The 16,424-nt window shown below is 37.3% G+C and overlaps 1 protein-coding gene across 1 annotated transcript in view; it reads right to left on the bottom strand.

Moving 5' to 3' along the window:
• Window positions 1-1,785: 1,785 nt before the first annotated feature.
• The window catches only part of ZNF277 (zinc finger protein 277), a 54,222-nt gene continuing 39,583 nt past the window's right edge, over window positions 1,786-16,424 (bottom strand). Inside the window, exons 6-12 of the mRNA XM_065836800.2 lie at window positions 15,730-15,840; window positions 12,423-12,555; window positions 5,892-5,959; window positions 4,580-4,676; window positions 4,033-4,075; window positions 3,180-3,354; window positions 1,786-2,208 (exon numbers count right to left, since the gene is read on the bottom strand). Of these exons, the coding sequence (XP_065692872.1) occupies window positions 2,016-2,208; window positions 3,180-3,354; window positions 4,033-4,075; window positions 4,580-4,676; window positions 5,892-5,959; window positions 12,423-12,555; window positions 15,730-15,840 (820 nt within the window). The 3' untranslated portion in view covers window positions 1,786-2,015. The remainder of the gene's footprint in view (window positions 2,209-3,179; window positions 3,355-4,032; window positions 4,076-4,579; window positions 4,677-5,891; window positions 5,960-12,422; window positions 12,556-15,729; window positions 15,841-16,424) is intronic.

The raw sequence follows: 16,424 nt of genomic DNA, 5'->3' as shown, positions 1-16,424 counted from the left end.
GGGATGTGAGTGACTCAGCATCACATTCCTCATGATTAGGAAATGTTTTATAATTTAACTTTATGATGTATCAATAAAATTTTATCTTTCCCTTAATGTGCCCTTCTGAGATGGGCTTGCCATAAAACATGTTCATGTGCTGCTGATTTAGCCATAGTTTTCTTGCTGATTTGTTCCATTGCTCAAGACACTTATCATTAATGTAAACCCCATCAACTTATACTCCCACCTCACCTAAGAATCCGACCGCAAAGACTGAAAGAAATTTCTAATTTAGGAAGAAAATAACTGCTTAGGAAGAAAATTACATAAAAGGAAAAAAAAACCCGCAGCAACAGCCACTGCAATTACTGTATGAAATCAATACATTTACAAATGCAAGAAGTACAGACTATAGCTTATCGAAGATGATCAGATGTTCTAGTTCAAAAATATTTGGACTGTTCCTCTTAAATTTTTGCACCAGTTTAATCAAAGCCAACGCAGACATATGACTACAACTACCCCCTTGTCTGTACTCTCGGCACCTGCTGAACCACTTCCCCCCCATTTCCTCTTGAGTCAGGTATTGCTTCTGTCTCCATTTTACTGTGCACTTAACTGCCTGATCTATCTTCTTCAGTGCATTTTCAGCATCCTGTTGTTTGAACTTATCTCCAGAGCACCTGGGCCCAAGAGAAAATAAGAAAGAGGAAGCAAAGAGAGGTGCTAGTGGGTGCTGGGTAATGTCAGGAGAAAGCAAGTTCAATGCAAATTAAAATAAACTGATACAAATATATTGCAGGGTGAATTAGGTTGGATATGGAAGGTTAGGAGAACATGTGTGAAGATTTGAACTTTAGCCCCTGCTCCCAGGGACTGCTGTATAAACCTCAATCACTGTGTAATGACAAACAACAACTCTTATTGACAGCAATCTCTTTCAGGTAAAGAGGTCTGTGCAAAGGCAAAGCTATGGCTTTGAATCTTCTCAGGCAGGGAAGGCCACTGAAATGAGACTCCCGTACTTTGAGCAAGTGCTCTAACACCGACCTGAAGAAGAAAAAAGAATGTGCTGCTAGTTTTAAAAGCAGTTGTACATATTATGGAAAGCCAAACCTGAACTCTGGAATTTCTTCTTAAGATTTCAGAGGATAACCCTAGCAGTACCTCTGCTCTGAGCTGCTTTGCCATATCAACACTGAGGTGCTTTCTGGACATGCTGAAGGCCTGTTATTTTGGGAACTTTAAAGTTCAGTATTAAAGGAAAAATGGTAACTTTAATGGACATCTGAGTTGAGATTTGAGGATTTAATTTGGATTTATGTGTCTGCAATCCCCTAAATAATTTCTTTTGCATCTCAGTTCATGACCATACAAGAGGTCTACTTCAAATTCTTTGGCTCGTTGATGTGACTTTGATTGCAATTGTTCCTATGCTTTTTTAGGCTTTGTATTGGCAGCTTTCCATGCAGTCAGATACCCAGGGGCCAGAGAGAGCTTTACTGATGTTTCTGAGTCACTTTTCAGAACAGGCACCATATATCTTATATACTGATGATGAAAAATAGAGATATACAGAGGGTCTAAAGTTAAAAATAGCAAAAGTTGCTTTACGTAACAGACCAAGAATTAAATTCAGGCTCTTTTCCATATGATCTCTAACGGCAATAACACATACAAGATTCACTCACTGGCTCATATATCAAGACACATTATCTCAATGGTTTGTGCCTTTCACAGGACGGCCTTAAAATAGAACTCAGATTCTGACTTATTCAGAAAAAAATAAATTAAAGGACAAAATGCAGAAAATCCAGCATTTAATTTTAAAATAAGGCTAGAATTTAAAGGAAGATAAACAAAAGAAGTTTACACTTTCATACAGTGTTTGTCCAGTGATATCATCTATGAATCAAATGTATTCCAATATTAGTGAATGTTTGGTCCTGGTTTGGTTTTTGTTGGTTGGTTTTTGTTTGTTTTTTTTTGTCTTGTAGAAGAAACACTCAAAGGTCAGCTACTGTAATTCAAGGTCAAAATTTCTCCTGACTCTTGTTCTCTTCACACAGGAGCTGGTTTAAAACGCTGCTTTGTTTGAGGGCTTTTAGATTGGATATATCTTCGCTTACAACAGGGACATCTTCACTTTTATCCTCAGTTATCAGATCTTCACTGTCTGACAGTGTACACAGGAGTGTATCATTTTCATAGGTAGGAAAATAATACCTGAAAGCAAGAAGGCATAATTACTAGATAGTCACGTATTTTGTTTGAAAGAGGCAGAGCATATTTTATGAGATTAGAATTTTTAAAAAGGAAAAATTAGAAAAGTCTGGCTGTCTGGAATGACAGTAAACAGAACACCCAAAAATATCAACTGGCATGTACATCTTAGAGGAGTCATGTAGAAGATTTGGCAACAGAAAAGTCCTTCCTCCTATATCTTCATCTGTCTGTTGTCACAACAGAGGCCACAGATCCAGATTTGTCTCACTACTGCTGAACCGAGGTGTCTGTGTTAGAACAATCTTTGTGCTTTACCACCTATGGCACCATTCTCCAGACCTATTCAACCTTCTTACGGTCTGAACCAGCGTTATGTTACACAATTTTTATGGAGAAAACTAAGGATAAGCAACCAACTTGTTTTGATGCCTAAATATTAGGTAGACATTATGCATATAGCTACATTATACATGCAACAGAAGGGGTTTGATTTCGTTCTAGAACTATATGTCCACAGCAGTATCTTTACAAGCGATGAAATATGTGCCAGAAGCCCATTCCAGGCAGCAATCTGTGTAGAGAGCCAACAGCTGGAAGACCTTGTGCCTACAAGAGGGACATTCGAGATGTCACTTTGGTGCAGACTCAACCTTGGTTCCACCAGGAGGGAAGGTGGTCTGAGTACACCAGGTATGCCTGTCACCGTGTACTGACCTGACAGTGTGGACACAGCTTATGGGGACCGTGCATCCTGGATGCAACTAGAAGAGCAGTATCCCATGTTCATTTTAGCTTCTGATAGTACAGAGATTTCTGAGTAGTTTTAAGAGCACTTATTATTTTATCTGGGCTAGTAGAGCTGGGGAGCTCAGGGCACTCTTGCACTGGCAAAATCGGAACTTTCAACTTACTGTTATACAGAGGTTATGAAGTAACAGTACACATGCTAGAAGAAATGTGTTTGCTCTTACTGTGGTTGATCCCATGTAGATCTGGCTGGCAGGAATGTAATGTGTTTGGTCTCTTCCATATGGCTTATCAACGCTCCTTTAGACTGAAATTTTTCCTGGCAGTTGTAACAACGACAATGATGGATTTCTCTTCTGATGAAGTTCACTAGCTTTACTTGCTGATAAAAGTTCAGACCTGGGAGAGATGGGAGCAAACAAGCACTTGAAAAACACAAGACTTAATTTACCAATGCTTGCTTGGATTAAGCCTAAACATTGCTAAGAGCTTACTGAAGACCAGCACTGCCTGAATCCTGTAATTTAGGAAACTAACTAAACAAACGCTTTTTCCCAGCTGCAGGGGAACTAGCCCTTCGTTTAACGTAAAAACTGCAAACACTTTGCTTCCTCTCACTCTACAGCAAAAAACGAACACTGGCCAAACAAAGCTTAAAGCGCAGCCTTCTAACATGCAAACAAGTATTAACAGGCATAACAACAACAACAACAACAACAACAACAACAACAACAACAACAACAACAACAATAATAATAATAATAATGATAATAATACTTCCAGGGCTCCAGCAGCCAGATTTGGGACACCTAGAGTGGGTATCTGTAGAAGCTACTCTGCAAAAGAATCCAATGGTTCTAAACAAAATAGCACACGTCCTTGGCACTAACAACAGTTCCAGAAAAATGAAGTGTTCTTGGCTTTCTTTTGTAAGCCAGCAAAAACAGTTTCCATAATGGAAAAGTTAAATGTCTGAATAAAAATTAAATTGATACAGTTGTTTCCCACTATTATTATGATGTGGTTTTCTCCACACTAGTGGCAAACACTGACAATTACAGCATCTCTTTTACTCACCATGCTCTGACTTTAGTTCAGGAAAGTCAAATCCATGTGATTTCTGAAGGAAAAAAAAGGAAATAGAAAAATATCTTATTTCCACTACTTCTACTATTCCAAGTTAAAAACAGCTCAGCTTTTCATAGACTGACCCAGACATATAGACATGCAAACGCTAATATATGAAACAAACCACCAAAAGTTTTGTTTCATCAGAAACTTTCATATTCTGTTAAACTGCAACGCTCCTGTTAAGTAGTTTATTTAAAACTGAAACAGAGATGCTAACCATTAAGTGTATTAAATCATCAAGCCACTATAATATTCAAGATGCTAACTCTTTACTGTCTGTACCAGTCTGTTCACTCATAAGTAATAGCTAGTCACACTCTCAATGTAAAATTTGACTCCTCTGCATATTTTAGAGAACAGATGCTGGGGATGTAGACAGTTCTGCACCACAGCGGGCATTCTAATGCAGCAGCTGATTTAATCTTAAAGATACTACGATCCTACTTTTTAATTCAAACGTGATGAAAGAACTGTTATTTAAAGCAAGTCTTACCTGCATGTGAAGATACAGTTTTTCCGTGGTGTCTGCTTGTTGTTCACAGAAAAGGCAAACTGCACATACAGGATGCTCTTCCCAGTCAGACCAGTCTCTTACGATCAAGAGTCAAAAAGATCCATTTAATAGTACAAAAGAGAACATTTTGTGAAAAGAGACATTTTGTGAAAGGGCACTTCAGATTCTGCACTCGCAGCATTAGAAATAAATCCAGAGAAACTGAATACTTTAAAGGGGTGGAAGAGACAGTATGGATTTATAGCTGGATACATTACTAGAATCTGGTTTACAGTCCAAAAGGAATTACCAATTCAAGAATAACTAAGCAGTTACTGTTGGGTAATTCCTGTGCAGACGGGCAGTAAGTCCTACTTGAATTTGACTGCATTAACAAACAGGATCTTAACTTCAGTTTCCATCCAGTTTGGCAAGTCATCAATATTGCATACAGTGCTTATTTTTATAAGGTCTTTTAAAATTCTTTTATACCTTTCTAATCTTTCAATACAGCAGCCAAAGCCATAATCACCAGGCAGAGTTCACTCTAAGTGTTATTTACTTATGAAATATTATTATTCCTGAAAGAGACACTCATTTATGCTACATCTAGATATGCACACAAAGGGTACTTTACCAACATATCCATTGAACTCCCCAATACTGCTGAGAGATAGAAACATGATTGCAACCAGGTACAATCAAGCAAAATAAAGCTCAAATCACAGATGGAACCAGGAAGGTTAGGGGCTCTGATAGCCACAAATTACTTCCTGCTTATTCAGTTCTCTATGGACAAGGAAGCCACCTCTGCAGGAATCTGAGGGCCTGGACCACAGAAGAACGCGGAGGAGAAGTGGATGTCACCTTCAATCAGCACTGCTGACAAGTTTCCTTCAAAATTCTGCTTTAATCTCTAGTTGTTACTTTTTTTATCAGACTTTTTCATGACATTTCTTTCTCGTGCTGACATTTTTGATGCTTACTCTTGATTTTTAAATTTGAGCAAAACCCGTTCAACCGTTTTATAATACAAAAGTAAAAAAACCCAACACATTTTGTCTATGTCATTACCAACCCAAAAGGCTGTTATTTGAGCTACAGGCAAATAAAAAATAGGCTTGTGGTTGAAATATGAAATTTACAGTCCCCATTGTGGAGTAGTGTCTTTGATGAGAACAATTTGGAGATTATTTGATTGGCTTAAATGAATTTTAACTGCGTCCTAACTATGCACGGCATTTTCCCGGTAACTACTTTCAACAAGAATGGTCTTGCAAGTCTTTATAATGGGCATATAACTAACTCTTACTCTTCTAGGTTATCTAGTAATTCCCGGTCGTCCTCTGACTGCACTTCCTCCCAGGACTTTCCAAATTCCTGTGGAGAAAAGAGAAAAGAAAAAGAAAAAACATTTCCTGATTCACATCACATTTTATATATCAATTGAAAGAACATCCGGGAAGTCACGTTCAACATCTTATTTTGGATCACTTTGGTACTTCCGTGAGTTAGTCATACGACACTCCTTTAGTAATAATTTTTAAAATAACAATTTGTTTTGTCTTTTAATGGGGCATTCCCCACCCTGTGTCTAGGAAGATGATTTGGCTCAGAGCTCTCAAGAAGAGGACCCAAGCTCTGTGTAAAACTAGAGTGTTGCAACACTACCAAGGTGTTCCCGAGGTGGGATGTTATCGCTGCCTCAAGGTTGCCATCACGCTTGCTCAATCCAGTGTGCCTTCACATTGCTCTTCACGCAGCATATGCTGCTTAAACAAAGCAGCTATCACACCTGAGACTTCAGTTGGCATAGTTACACCAGTCAGTGCTTTTACCTTGTACAAGGTTATGTCAGTAAAAACACATGGTGTAAACTGAGCTAGAGAGTACTCCAGCAAGGCAGAATGAGCCAGGGCACAGATCTTGGAGATGGAATCCAGTTCCTCTGGATCGTCTTCTCAGACATAAATGTAAGCACACCTATTCATGGTGTTCTGTTCTTCCTTTTACTTTTTGTTTATTTATATCTTAAAGACCTTCAGCACAAAGTATATCACAATATATTTGTGCAGCATTCAGCAAAATTGCAAGCACTCTCAGCATGACTGTGATATAAATAACAGGCAATAAAAAGCTGAAGCGTTCTACTGAAATACCAGCAGTGATCTTTAGGTAGTGTTTTTCTTTCCTCTGATTATTCCTGCCTTTAAAAATAAACCAGTGCAAACTAACCAGTAATGAAAATAGTATTTTTGAACTCATACTTTTGATGGCAGTGAAGGATTCACAAACAACACAGCTGACAGTCTTGTCTCCATCACAAAAAGGCAGTTAATAAAAGGATCACTCTTTCATTTATTTCTTTCAAATATACCTCCTAATAAATACATTTAATAACATCCTTAGTAACAAGTGTTATTATTGCCTTTGTAGTTTGGAAAAAGGAGGAAAAGATATCCATCATTTAACAATTTAATGAGAATTTTCAAAGCTGTTATTGTCTATCAGGTAAATGATAAACAAATGTCTCTAGACAGCTCTAAACATAATGCCATCATATATTACAGAATAAAAATTCACTAATTAATTCAGGGATGCTACATGGCAGTGCGTAAACTCTCTGAGTTACAGGGGAGACTTATTAATGTCACTGTTATTGTGAGATAACATGAAGCCATTAACACCTCTCACCACATGTTCTCCCAGCTGCACACCAGTTTCCTATGGCTGTTAATGTTAACACCTTAATGAGCGGATAGTGGCCCACAACCACTACAAAATGAAGACAAATGCTCACAATTTTTCGCCTTACCAGCTTGAGATATATGTGCACAAAAGATTATGTTCAAAACAGCAACCGTTATTAAACTTCACCTTTTAATTAAAGGTGAAAATGACGCACAAGCTTTGTTATTGCTTGCTCTTTCTTTATGGTGTTTCTGTGAAGAAGGCAGAGAAGGATCTTGCAAGAGGGGTCTGTTTCCCTCATCTATTTATATTCAGAGGAGAAAAAAAAGGGAAAAGGCAAAAGCTAATCAGATCTTCTGTTACTGGAAAATTGCATGGTGAATGGATAACCAGGATAACATCACACTGTGAAGAAAGTGCCAAGAGACTGAAGCTGAGCAATTGGGTGGGAAAGAGTTCTTTGAAACAAGTTCCAGTTTTTTTAAAAACATTTTTTCAGTTCTATAGCTTGATAGGCATCTGGGACCAAGGGTGTCTTTGTTAAGTATTCAAATTCCCTTGTTCTTTCATGTGAGATGCAAGAACTCCCAGCAATCATCTCTAGAGATTCCCAAGACATTCTTAACAAAAACAGAGAAAAAACCAGACTTGATATTGTTAATAGTTCACACAGTAAAAAATGCATAATTAAAAAACCTGCAGGCCTTGCTGTATATTCAAGGAAAACCAACTTTTTTTTTAAATACTTGCTGTGTACCTCAGAGGGGAAGATCCTATAGAAAAGTGAGGAGAGCATGCAAATGTGTGTGGTTTGATTACTTCTTCTTCCAAAATGAAATCTAAATGCACAGAGATGAATTGCCTCACTGACAATTTATCTTCTCAACTTGAGTGCGGTTTTAAAGATTCTATAGGGAGAAGATCTGTGTGCTTCACTGAGGCAACACATCCCAACTTGAGAAGTGCTGAGATGGGAGAAACTAGAAACAGCAGCTGCTATCTCAAGCAGTTTTCCCACAAGAGCAGTTACTGAACTACAGGCAAATAGTCTTCCAGGCCTATGTGGCTCAGAAACTCCAAACAGATGCTGCTTTCCACTGCAAATCTCCTTTGCCCTTCTCACCTGCCTTACTGAGATCATCTGATTTGTTTTATGTTGCTGCAGAACTCAAGATGCTTTATCACACGGAAGAGATGGTCTTATTAGTTAATAGATATTGGATGAATTTCAATATGGACTGTTCCCTCACGTGGAGGACTTCATTAAGTCTTGAGTTATCACCAAATGATGAAGGGTTTCTCTTACATTCTCCCCCAGCCTCCAACAGATAATAACAATTATATAGGGCTTGGCAGTAAGGAAAAAAACATCTTTTTCTCTTTGAGGAAATGTAAAGGCTTTATGAAACAAGTTTTCTAGTAAGTAACAGGTACCATTTTCAGCCATCTAGCTTAGTCATAAGCGCATTCATATTAGTGATGTTACATTACTACAGATATGTGCTATTAGCTGATTTGAAAATAAACATCTGTGCTTCCTACAAAGGATACTCTGTACTTGAAGTGCTGCTGGTAACAGCCAGGTGAACACAGAAGGGGCCCTGTCAGCCTGGGTCCGCCTCAGTTCCTTGGGTTTTAATACCGTCCTCTGTTCTCTCATGGCCTCCAGCAGGCACCACAAAGTGCTTCCCTCTCCATTTTCACCTGGCTCTTTGTGCAAGGCGAGTCATGGGGCCACAGGCTAACACAGGCACAGAAACAAGAAAATTAGGTTGGAAGTTTTATTTGGAAAAAAAGAAAAATAAGCTAACCTACATATATACCTTGAATGCTTTGTTGCTAAGTTCTTTACTTTCTACTGTCAGTTGGTCTTTTTCAATTCATACTTTTAGCCTTTCCAAATAGGACTGGTATCATCTTCCATGCTTACACAATATTGACAAAAAACCTCCAAATCCACTGGGGAAGTGACCCCACTGCCTTTCAAGCTATAATTGCAAAGCTCCCACTCTAATTCAATGTGACTATCTATTAATAAAATTTTTGATACTTGCTTTTGAAGGAAATCTATTATACATGCACATGACAAAAATAGCTTCCACTTCTACTAAAGATCATCTGGTAATACTCTCACCTGAACACTAACCTGTGAGCAACAGAACATGTCAATAACATGGGGGTAGACAAATCAAAGCAGCTTGTAGGTCATGACAGAAGACATAGAAAGTCTCAGACTACTTAAATATTTACAAAGGAATTTGCCCTTATATTACTCACTGTGATGCCAAATCAGAAATTAAGGGGAGCGAACTACCAAAACACAGACATAAAATGTAACTTGTATTATGAAAACTGATTCATACAACTGTGCTAAAAACATAAGTGAGGCCAAAAGCAGAATGGAGGGAAAGGAAGCAGGAAGACAAGGCTGCAGCTCTAAATGAAATCAATGGGAGCTCTGCCATCAGCTTAAAACACCAGTAAGAACTGGCCAGAAGATCATGAGGCCATTCAGCAGACACTCTCAGGACTTCTGAACAAAAAGCCATTAAAACCTCTCAGTACAAAAGCCCAGAATAAAGGCAACTGCTAGTTCCAGTTAAATATGACTATTTTACGCAGTGCTTGCTGAAGATAATACGTAACAGAAAATTATTAAAAAAAGGACAATAATGTCTGTAAGATGGTTGTACTAAAGAACTATCCAATTAAATAGCTTAAGATCCAGTTGCCGATAGAAAAGCTTTATGGTGTATATCCTAAAAGCAAGGTGGATAAAACTGTAATAATATTGATGTTGATCATCAGAGACCTACATAGTTTTATAGTTTCTTTATGACGAAAACAAATTATCAAACTGGCATAGAAAGATCTTTGTTATAGTCTCAAAATTCAAACTTTTTTGTGAAAACCTACAAAAAATAGATAAATTGTATGCCTACATCTTTAGGTCAAGATGAATTCGGTAGTAAATTTTGAAACAGTACATATGTAATTTCAGATAAAATACCTAATCCATGTCTGCGTCTGTGAAATTGTATAATTCCCCTTTACATTTAGAGCAATGCAAAGCACAGGTCTTTAAAACTCAATGAGAAGTTGGCAAAGCTTGGTAACATACTTTTAAAAAATGTCTTCTAGTAAATTGTGAAGTGCTGGGGGAGAGGAATCAAAATCTCTACATCAACATCTTATAGTGAACTATTGTGTAAGTGTTTCAGACAGAGTTTTCAGTCTGTTTTTTAATTCTTTATTCCAAAAAAAATCCTTTCTTTAGAGGAAGAAATGTCAGAAATTCTGATATAGCAACAGTTTGAAGGAGCAGCGAGACAGAATAGGAACAGTCCACTGGGTAAAGTGTAGTAGAAGGCAACTGAAAATCTGTGGAAAGAAAAGATGGCTGTAGCAGAGCACACAGAGCCAGGCAAAGAACTGTGATCATTCAAAGTATGTCCCAGAAGAAGCACTGGCATCACACTCGTACAAACCTTGCACATGAAGACCCCTCTGCCCAATTTTAAACATTTTGGTGGCTTGACATATCTTATTTGAACCACGTTTACCATCCTCTGTAATGACAAGGACATGAAAAATGCACCTCTAAGTGATGCTGCTAAGTGATCAATACCTGAATTGGTTCAGGCTAGCATAAGAGGTCACTCTGCAAAGTGCTGCACAGAATACCAGCAATAACTAAAGAGGACCAAGGCCCTGACGTGAGCAGTGCTCTGTGATCAGCCACACTGTTTAACAGTTTGCATGTTCCGTGGCCACGCCAGCAGCACCACCCAGACAACGTTTGGATGTGGTTCAGGAAGCACACAGGCCACAGCTCATTCTCAGCAGACAGCATGCACAAAGTATATGAATATTAGTCTTGCTCTTATATTTATTTTGGCACATTCTGCTTACTAACATCACACAGCCACTGTGCCTGTAATGATGTTATGACCTCCCTCCCAGTATCACATGGTTCTCTGTGCTGCTGGACAGTCATCTAGCTCAATTTCCTGATCAAAGCTAGGACAGATTTAAATCTGAACACAAATTGGAGACAGAAGGCAATTTAAAGAGGATGCCAAGTTCTGAAAACATAAGATTACCTGCAAGACTAGCAGAGAAGAAAAAAACTATTAAAATCACTTAAAACAATTACAATGTTAAATTTAAGTCTGTTAACTTGCAACGAAGAAGTGAACGTTCGGTCCTGTTGAGGAGCTGAGAACAGCCATGCTGCAGAACTTGACAACTTTTTCCTCACTGTGCAGCAAGTGTAGGTCAGATTTTTAAAGCAGTGATATTTGAATATATATAAAAGTAAACACAGGCCTCAGAACATTGAAAGTATACAGGATCACAGAGGGAATTCACTCCATCTTGGTTAGAAGGGACTTGGCAGAACATTAAACATACAATTTTTGTTCTCAGTATTAGAGTAAAATCCAGTGAGAGAAATTAAAGGGAAAGAGTAGGTAAAACAGATGCCTATTTATAAGCTGGGTATTAACACATGTAGAAGGTACAAAGACTAGCTCAGGTGTAATAGAGTTATTTCTGGAACAGAATGTAGCAGCTTTTGAAGCAGCTCCTATATGCATGAGTTCAAGACAGCAAGTGAAAATCTGTTACACACACATGCACACTCGAAGGTCTGAGATAAAAAAAATTTAATACCTAGCAACATACACCTACCCGAAGGCTAAAAACGAACACTTTCTTTCATCTATGTATCTTTCATTTTCCTCCTCTTTGCATTTCATTTATACTCTGAAGAGCACTTCCAGCTTAAGGTTTGTTGAAAACAAGCTCAGCGCCAATAGCATTCAAGTTAGACTTCAATTTACTTCATTACTCTATCTCATTTTCCTGTCTGGTTATTAAAGCAGAGACTGAGCACTAATGACATGATGATTAGTGTCTCTTCAAGCTGCATTCTTGCATCTCTCAAAATCAATTCTCAACAACAGATGTTTACTATTCCTTAGTTTAACAATTACCCAGAATACCATACCATAAATGAGCATATTTCTAAAGAGTCCTTCACTCGATTTTTGACCTCTGTCAAAATTGCTGGTTTGGAATTACTCACTTCTAACACGATATTGTCTGTATTTCTTTAGTGAATTTACTAATTATTCATAGAAACACTTACCAAGTAGTTAATTATATAAAATTTGTCATATTCTTTGTTTTTGGCATTTATTCTGCGATGCTGCTTCTTTCTCATGTGATCTTTAAGTGTGTTTTTGTCTCTGAAGACTTTTTCACAGTATAAACACTGTAAACTAGAATAAAAAGGTAAACAGGTCAACATGTTAAAATGAAAATAGTAAAGACAATATCCTTAGCTAAGCTGGACATATATACAGTAAGATTAATTCTAAGCATGTGAGAGCCAGCCAAATGAAAAAGAAAGTTTATTTGAAAAAAAAAAGTACAAGATCACAGCAGAGTCAACGAAACGCAGAGATGATAAAAACAACATAAAATAAAAATATAGATAATAAAAAGTTTATTGTTTGCCCCACATGCAAAGTGGGAGAAAAGTCTGATTACCCAAAATTGTCCAACCAGGGCATGGGAAGGACGCTAATTGGTCAACATGTGAACTCTTAACTCAGCATGCAGTTATCCTGGCATCCAATTCATCAGTAACTGTTTATTTGTAATTTAGAGTGAAAAACCCTGAACTCTGCATGTGCTACATATCTTTAAAAACAATCTAAATTAGTTAAACAGGAAGTTTTACACTTTTAACTCAACAGGGAGGCTAAATGAAACTTTGCCAGGGTGATCAATGAGTTTTGAAATCCCATGAAATCAAATTTAGTAAATAAATCCATAAATAGACACACACACACACGTGAATGTATAATTATTGTCATATGTGTGAACATATATATTAACGTATATGCCTATATACATACATATGTGTATACACATATATATACATACATAGACATGAATTATTATGTATATACACACATTACTCGAGAAAGTGAAAACATTCATTCACAAATGAGAGTTTTACCACAGTGCATCTTCCAGAGCAATTCAAACAAAACAGAAGTATACACGCTGTATCCAATTCTCTATTATGAGTATTATAAAATAATTGTTCTCTCTACTCTTGTATCAACTGACACCTGAAAACTGAGCCTATAAAGCAGTAAGTCAAATCACTTGACTGAGACAGTGGACTATGAGGACAGTAATCTGCATTTCAGCCTAAATGGGCGATTCTCCCTGAAACAGATGATGGTCATTTTTTTTCCGGCAGAGACGTAGTAGAGCTCTGAGCTTACAAGAACATTTTTGTTTCATGGATGTAGGTCTTGAGCCTCTAGTTAGCCAAAGCGCTAAAAGATTTTTCTTGTAAGTGGTGGCTTACATATTCTACCAAGATGGAGATAGTTTCTTGGGCTGTTTGAAAAATTAACCCCGCAGGGGGATGGGGAAAACCCTGGAAAACAATTTCTTGTGAAATAAAAACTTTCTAACTGTGGCATTATATCTTTGCATTGGAAATGCTGGCTAGCAGGAAAACCAAATTGATAGGAGGGAAGAATGACAGCACTTTAAGACACAACAAACACAGATCATTAAAAAAATGTGGTGGGTGTGAATTCAAATGGTCACCTTTATTTTTCTTTACTCACAGATGAAAGCATGTTTCATTGTATAGTCAGAAGGAATTTTAAGTGTCTGGTTCAGTCCCTTCTGTGATTTCCCCAGGTTTTAAGATACAGATGTCACATAAGAAAATTATTTTCTTACACAAGCATTTGCCCCCACAAAACCCATTAATATTGGGCCTAGAAGGTCTGTACCTACACCCTGAAAACGCTCACACTGTTTCTGCAAAGGTGCATCTGGATTCCCATGTGTGGAGTAGCAATTCTGGTTTCTCAGTATCTTTTTGCCTTCCAAGAACTGTTGTAACATTTAAGCCTACTGTTAAAGATGCTTGGAGTTCTCCTTGCAGCCTCAAAATCTAAATATTGCCTTGTTGGTGAATCACAGGTCCGATGGCAGAATACGTCTATGAATTTCAATATCTGCTTTCCTCCACCTGCCGAGAGCAAAGTGTTTGCTCTACTTGGGAAAGGCCTTCCCAGGAAAAGTATGCAATGCTTTCCCTCAGCATACACAATGTAGTCATGCTGTTTTCCTGAAACAAGATTTTCCTCTTCTTAATAATATTTTCAGGTACTATTCTACCAGCATAGCTATCAAGTCTATTCTCAGCAGTAGCAGGAATGGCCTTTCACTGCTTTGGAAGCAATTTCAGCATGTGTATTTAACTACAGAGAAGACTGGCTTTGAGAAACCTCCATATAAACTATTAGTAGCTCCTACTAATAAATATTAATAGTAAAGCTGCAGTTTATCAGTCAGCAAGGTAACTGAGTGCATTAGGCAACACCAATGATGATATAAAAGGCATTCTTAATACATCTTCATTTCTGGAAGAAGTTAACCTGTATCCCTTGTGTCTCTGCATTCTTTGTCAGGCCAAAGACTAAATTAGAGAGCACCGTTGCCTTTGCTATCCCTTGAATCTCTCTTTTTTTTTTTTCCCCCCATATGTATAAACCAATGGATCCTAAACTTACTTGGAAGGATATTTAATCTAATTTCCATATCCCAATTTTCACACATCCCAGTGTCCTCTGGCTTTCCATAACTAAGCCTAAGATTTTGGCAAATTTCTCCTATAGTCTTTGATTACAGATTGTATTAAAATCTAATAAACTTGTTAAAGCTACAGTTTCACTCTTAAAGAAATACATTTGCTGCTAGAGCCCGATTTTTATTTGTGGCATACTTCAAATTGTCCCATTTGTGAAATTCACAAAGGGCACTTAAATACTTGCAAAGGAAACTCAAAATGGAGAGTTTCTTGCTCTTTGCTACCCATGTTCTTCTCCCAAATTCCCTTTTTAACTTCTTCAGCCATATCAGGTTTACGTGTTTCTGAAGCAACATGTACACTGGCTTTCCCCTTCTGCTTTGGGATGTGCTCTGTAAGCAGCAGAGACCAAACATCCCACGTTATTGATTTATAAAGAGACGAAGATTGGCATAAGAACTCTGTATTCAGTGTTTAAAGGGATGTCTAGCAAAAAGATTGTTATGATGAGAAAGAAGAACATTAACGCCTATGAGAAAAAAAAACGTGCTATTATTGATGTCAATAGAAGCTGAGCAATGCACAACAACTGAATCACTGCGTGCCACTCCATTTTTCCAGCAAACACATACTATGAGTTGTTACAAATTAGCTTTCAATAAGTCAACAAAAAGCCTTCTAAGAGGACTCACAATAAACTTACATTCTCTATTTGTTTCCTCTTAAATAACCATGAATGTTGAACTATTTTACTCCAACTTATTTCCAAGGTTAAAAGAAATATGACCTCAGTCCATTAAAAAAAACCAAACAACAAACTACTTACTTGTCCAGCTTCTCCTGTAATACAGCCAAAAACTCATTGCAATTAACAATGTTATCTGGCAGCCCAATGTTAAAAGCATGTTCTCTGGCCATATGATTGAGAAGGACAGATCTACAAAAGATATTGGAAAAGAACATTATATATTTTTGAATATATATGAGGATTATTCAATTAGTGAATAAAAATACACAAATTGCTCCAAAAACGCATAAAAGTCAACATTGAATAAAAATAATAGTGCTGCTGCCACTGCTAGAAAAAATAATGCAACTTTATTGAAATAGGAAGTTTTCAATTTCAGCTCTGCTGAATGTTCAATAACATTTCAACTGCTTAATCTGCACGAATGAAATATAATCCTTTAAACGAAAATGACAATATAGTTTATTTTGACCCTCACTGTTAGCAAAGCTCATTTATTCACTTGAATAAGTAATCGCATGTTTTAAACAACCATCTTGAGAAACATTCTAAAAAGCCATTTATCAATTTTCTCTATGCTGGTTAACAAAGCAGAACTTCTTGGATGTGATATGCTTTTGCATCAATATTGCTTCACACAGTGCTAACACCACAAACAGCACTCAAAAGCATGCACAAACAAACATAATGGATGTTCAAATAAGATCTTTTCCCAATAGAGATATACTGGTTAATTCCTTAGGTGTCCAACATCTCTATATGCCTGAGCTTCT

Source organism: Patagioenas fasciata, chromosome 1 (assembly GCF_037038585.1).
Source record: "Patagioenas fasciata isolate bPatFas1 chromosome 1, bPatFas1.hap1, whole genome shotgun sequence".
NCBI classification, from domain to species: Eukaryota; Metazoa; Chordata; class Aves; order Columbiformes; family Columbidae; genus Patagioenas; species Patagioenas fasciata.
Note: the sequence above shows the minus strand (reverse complement) of the source record. Positions and strands in the feature narration are given on the sequence as shown.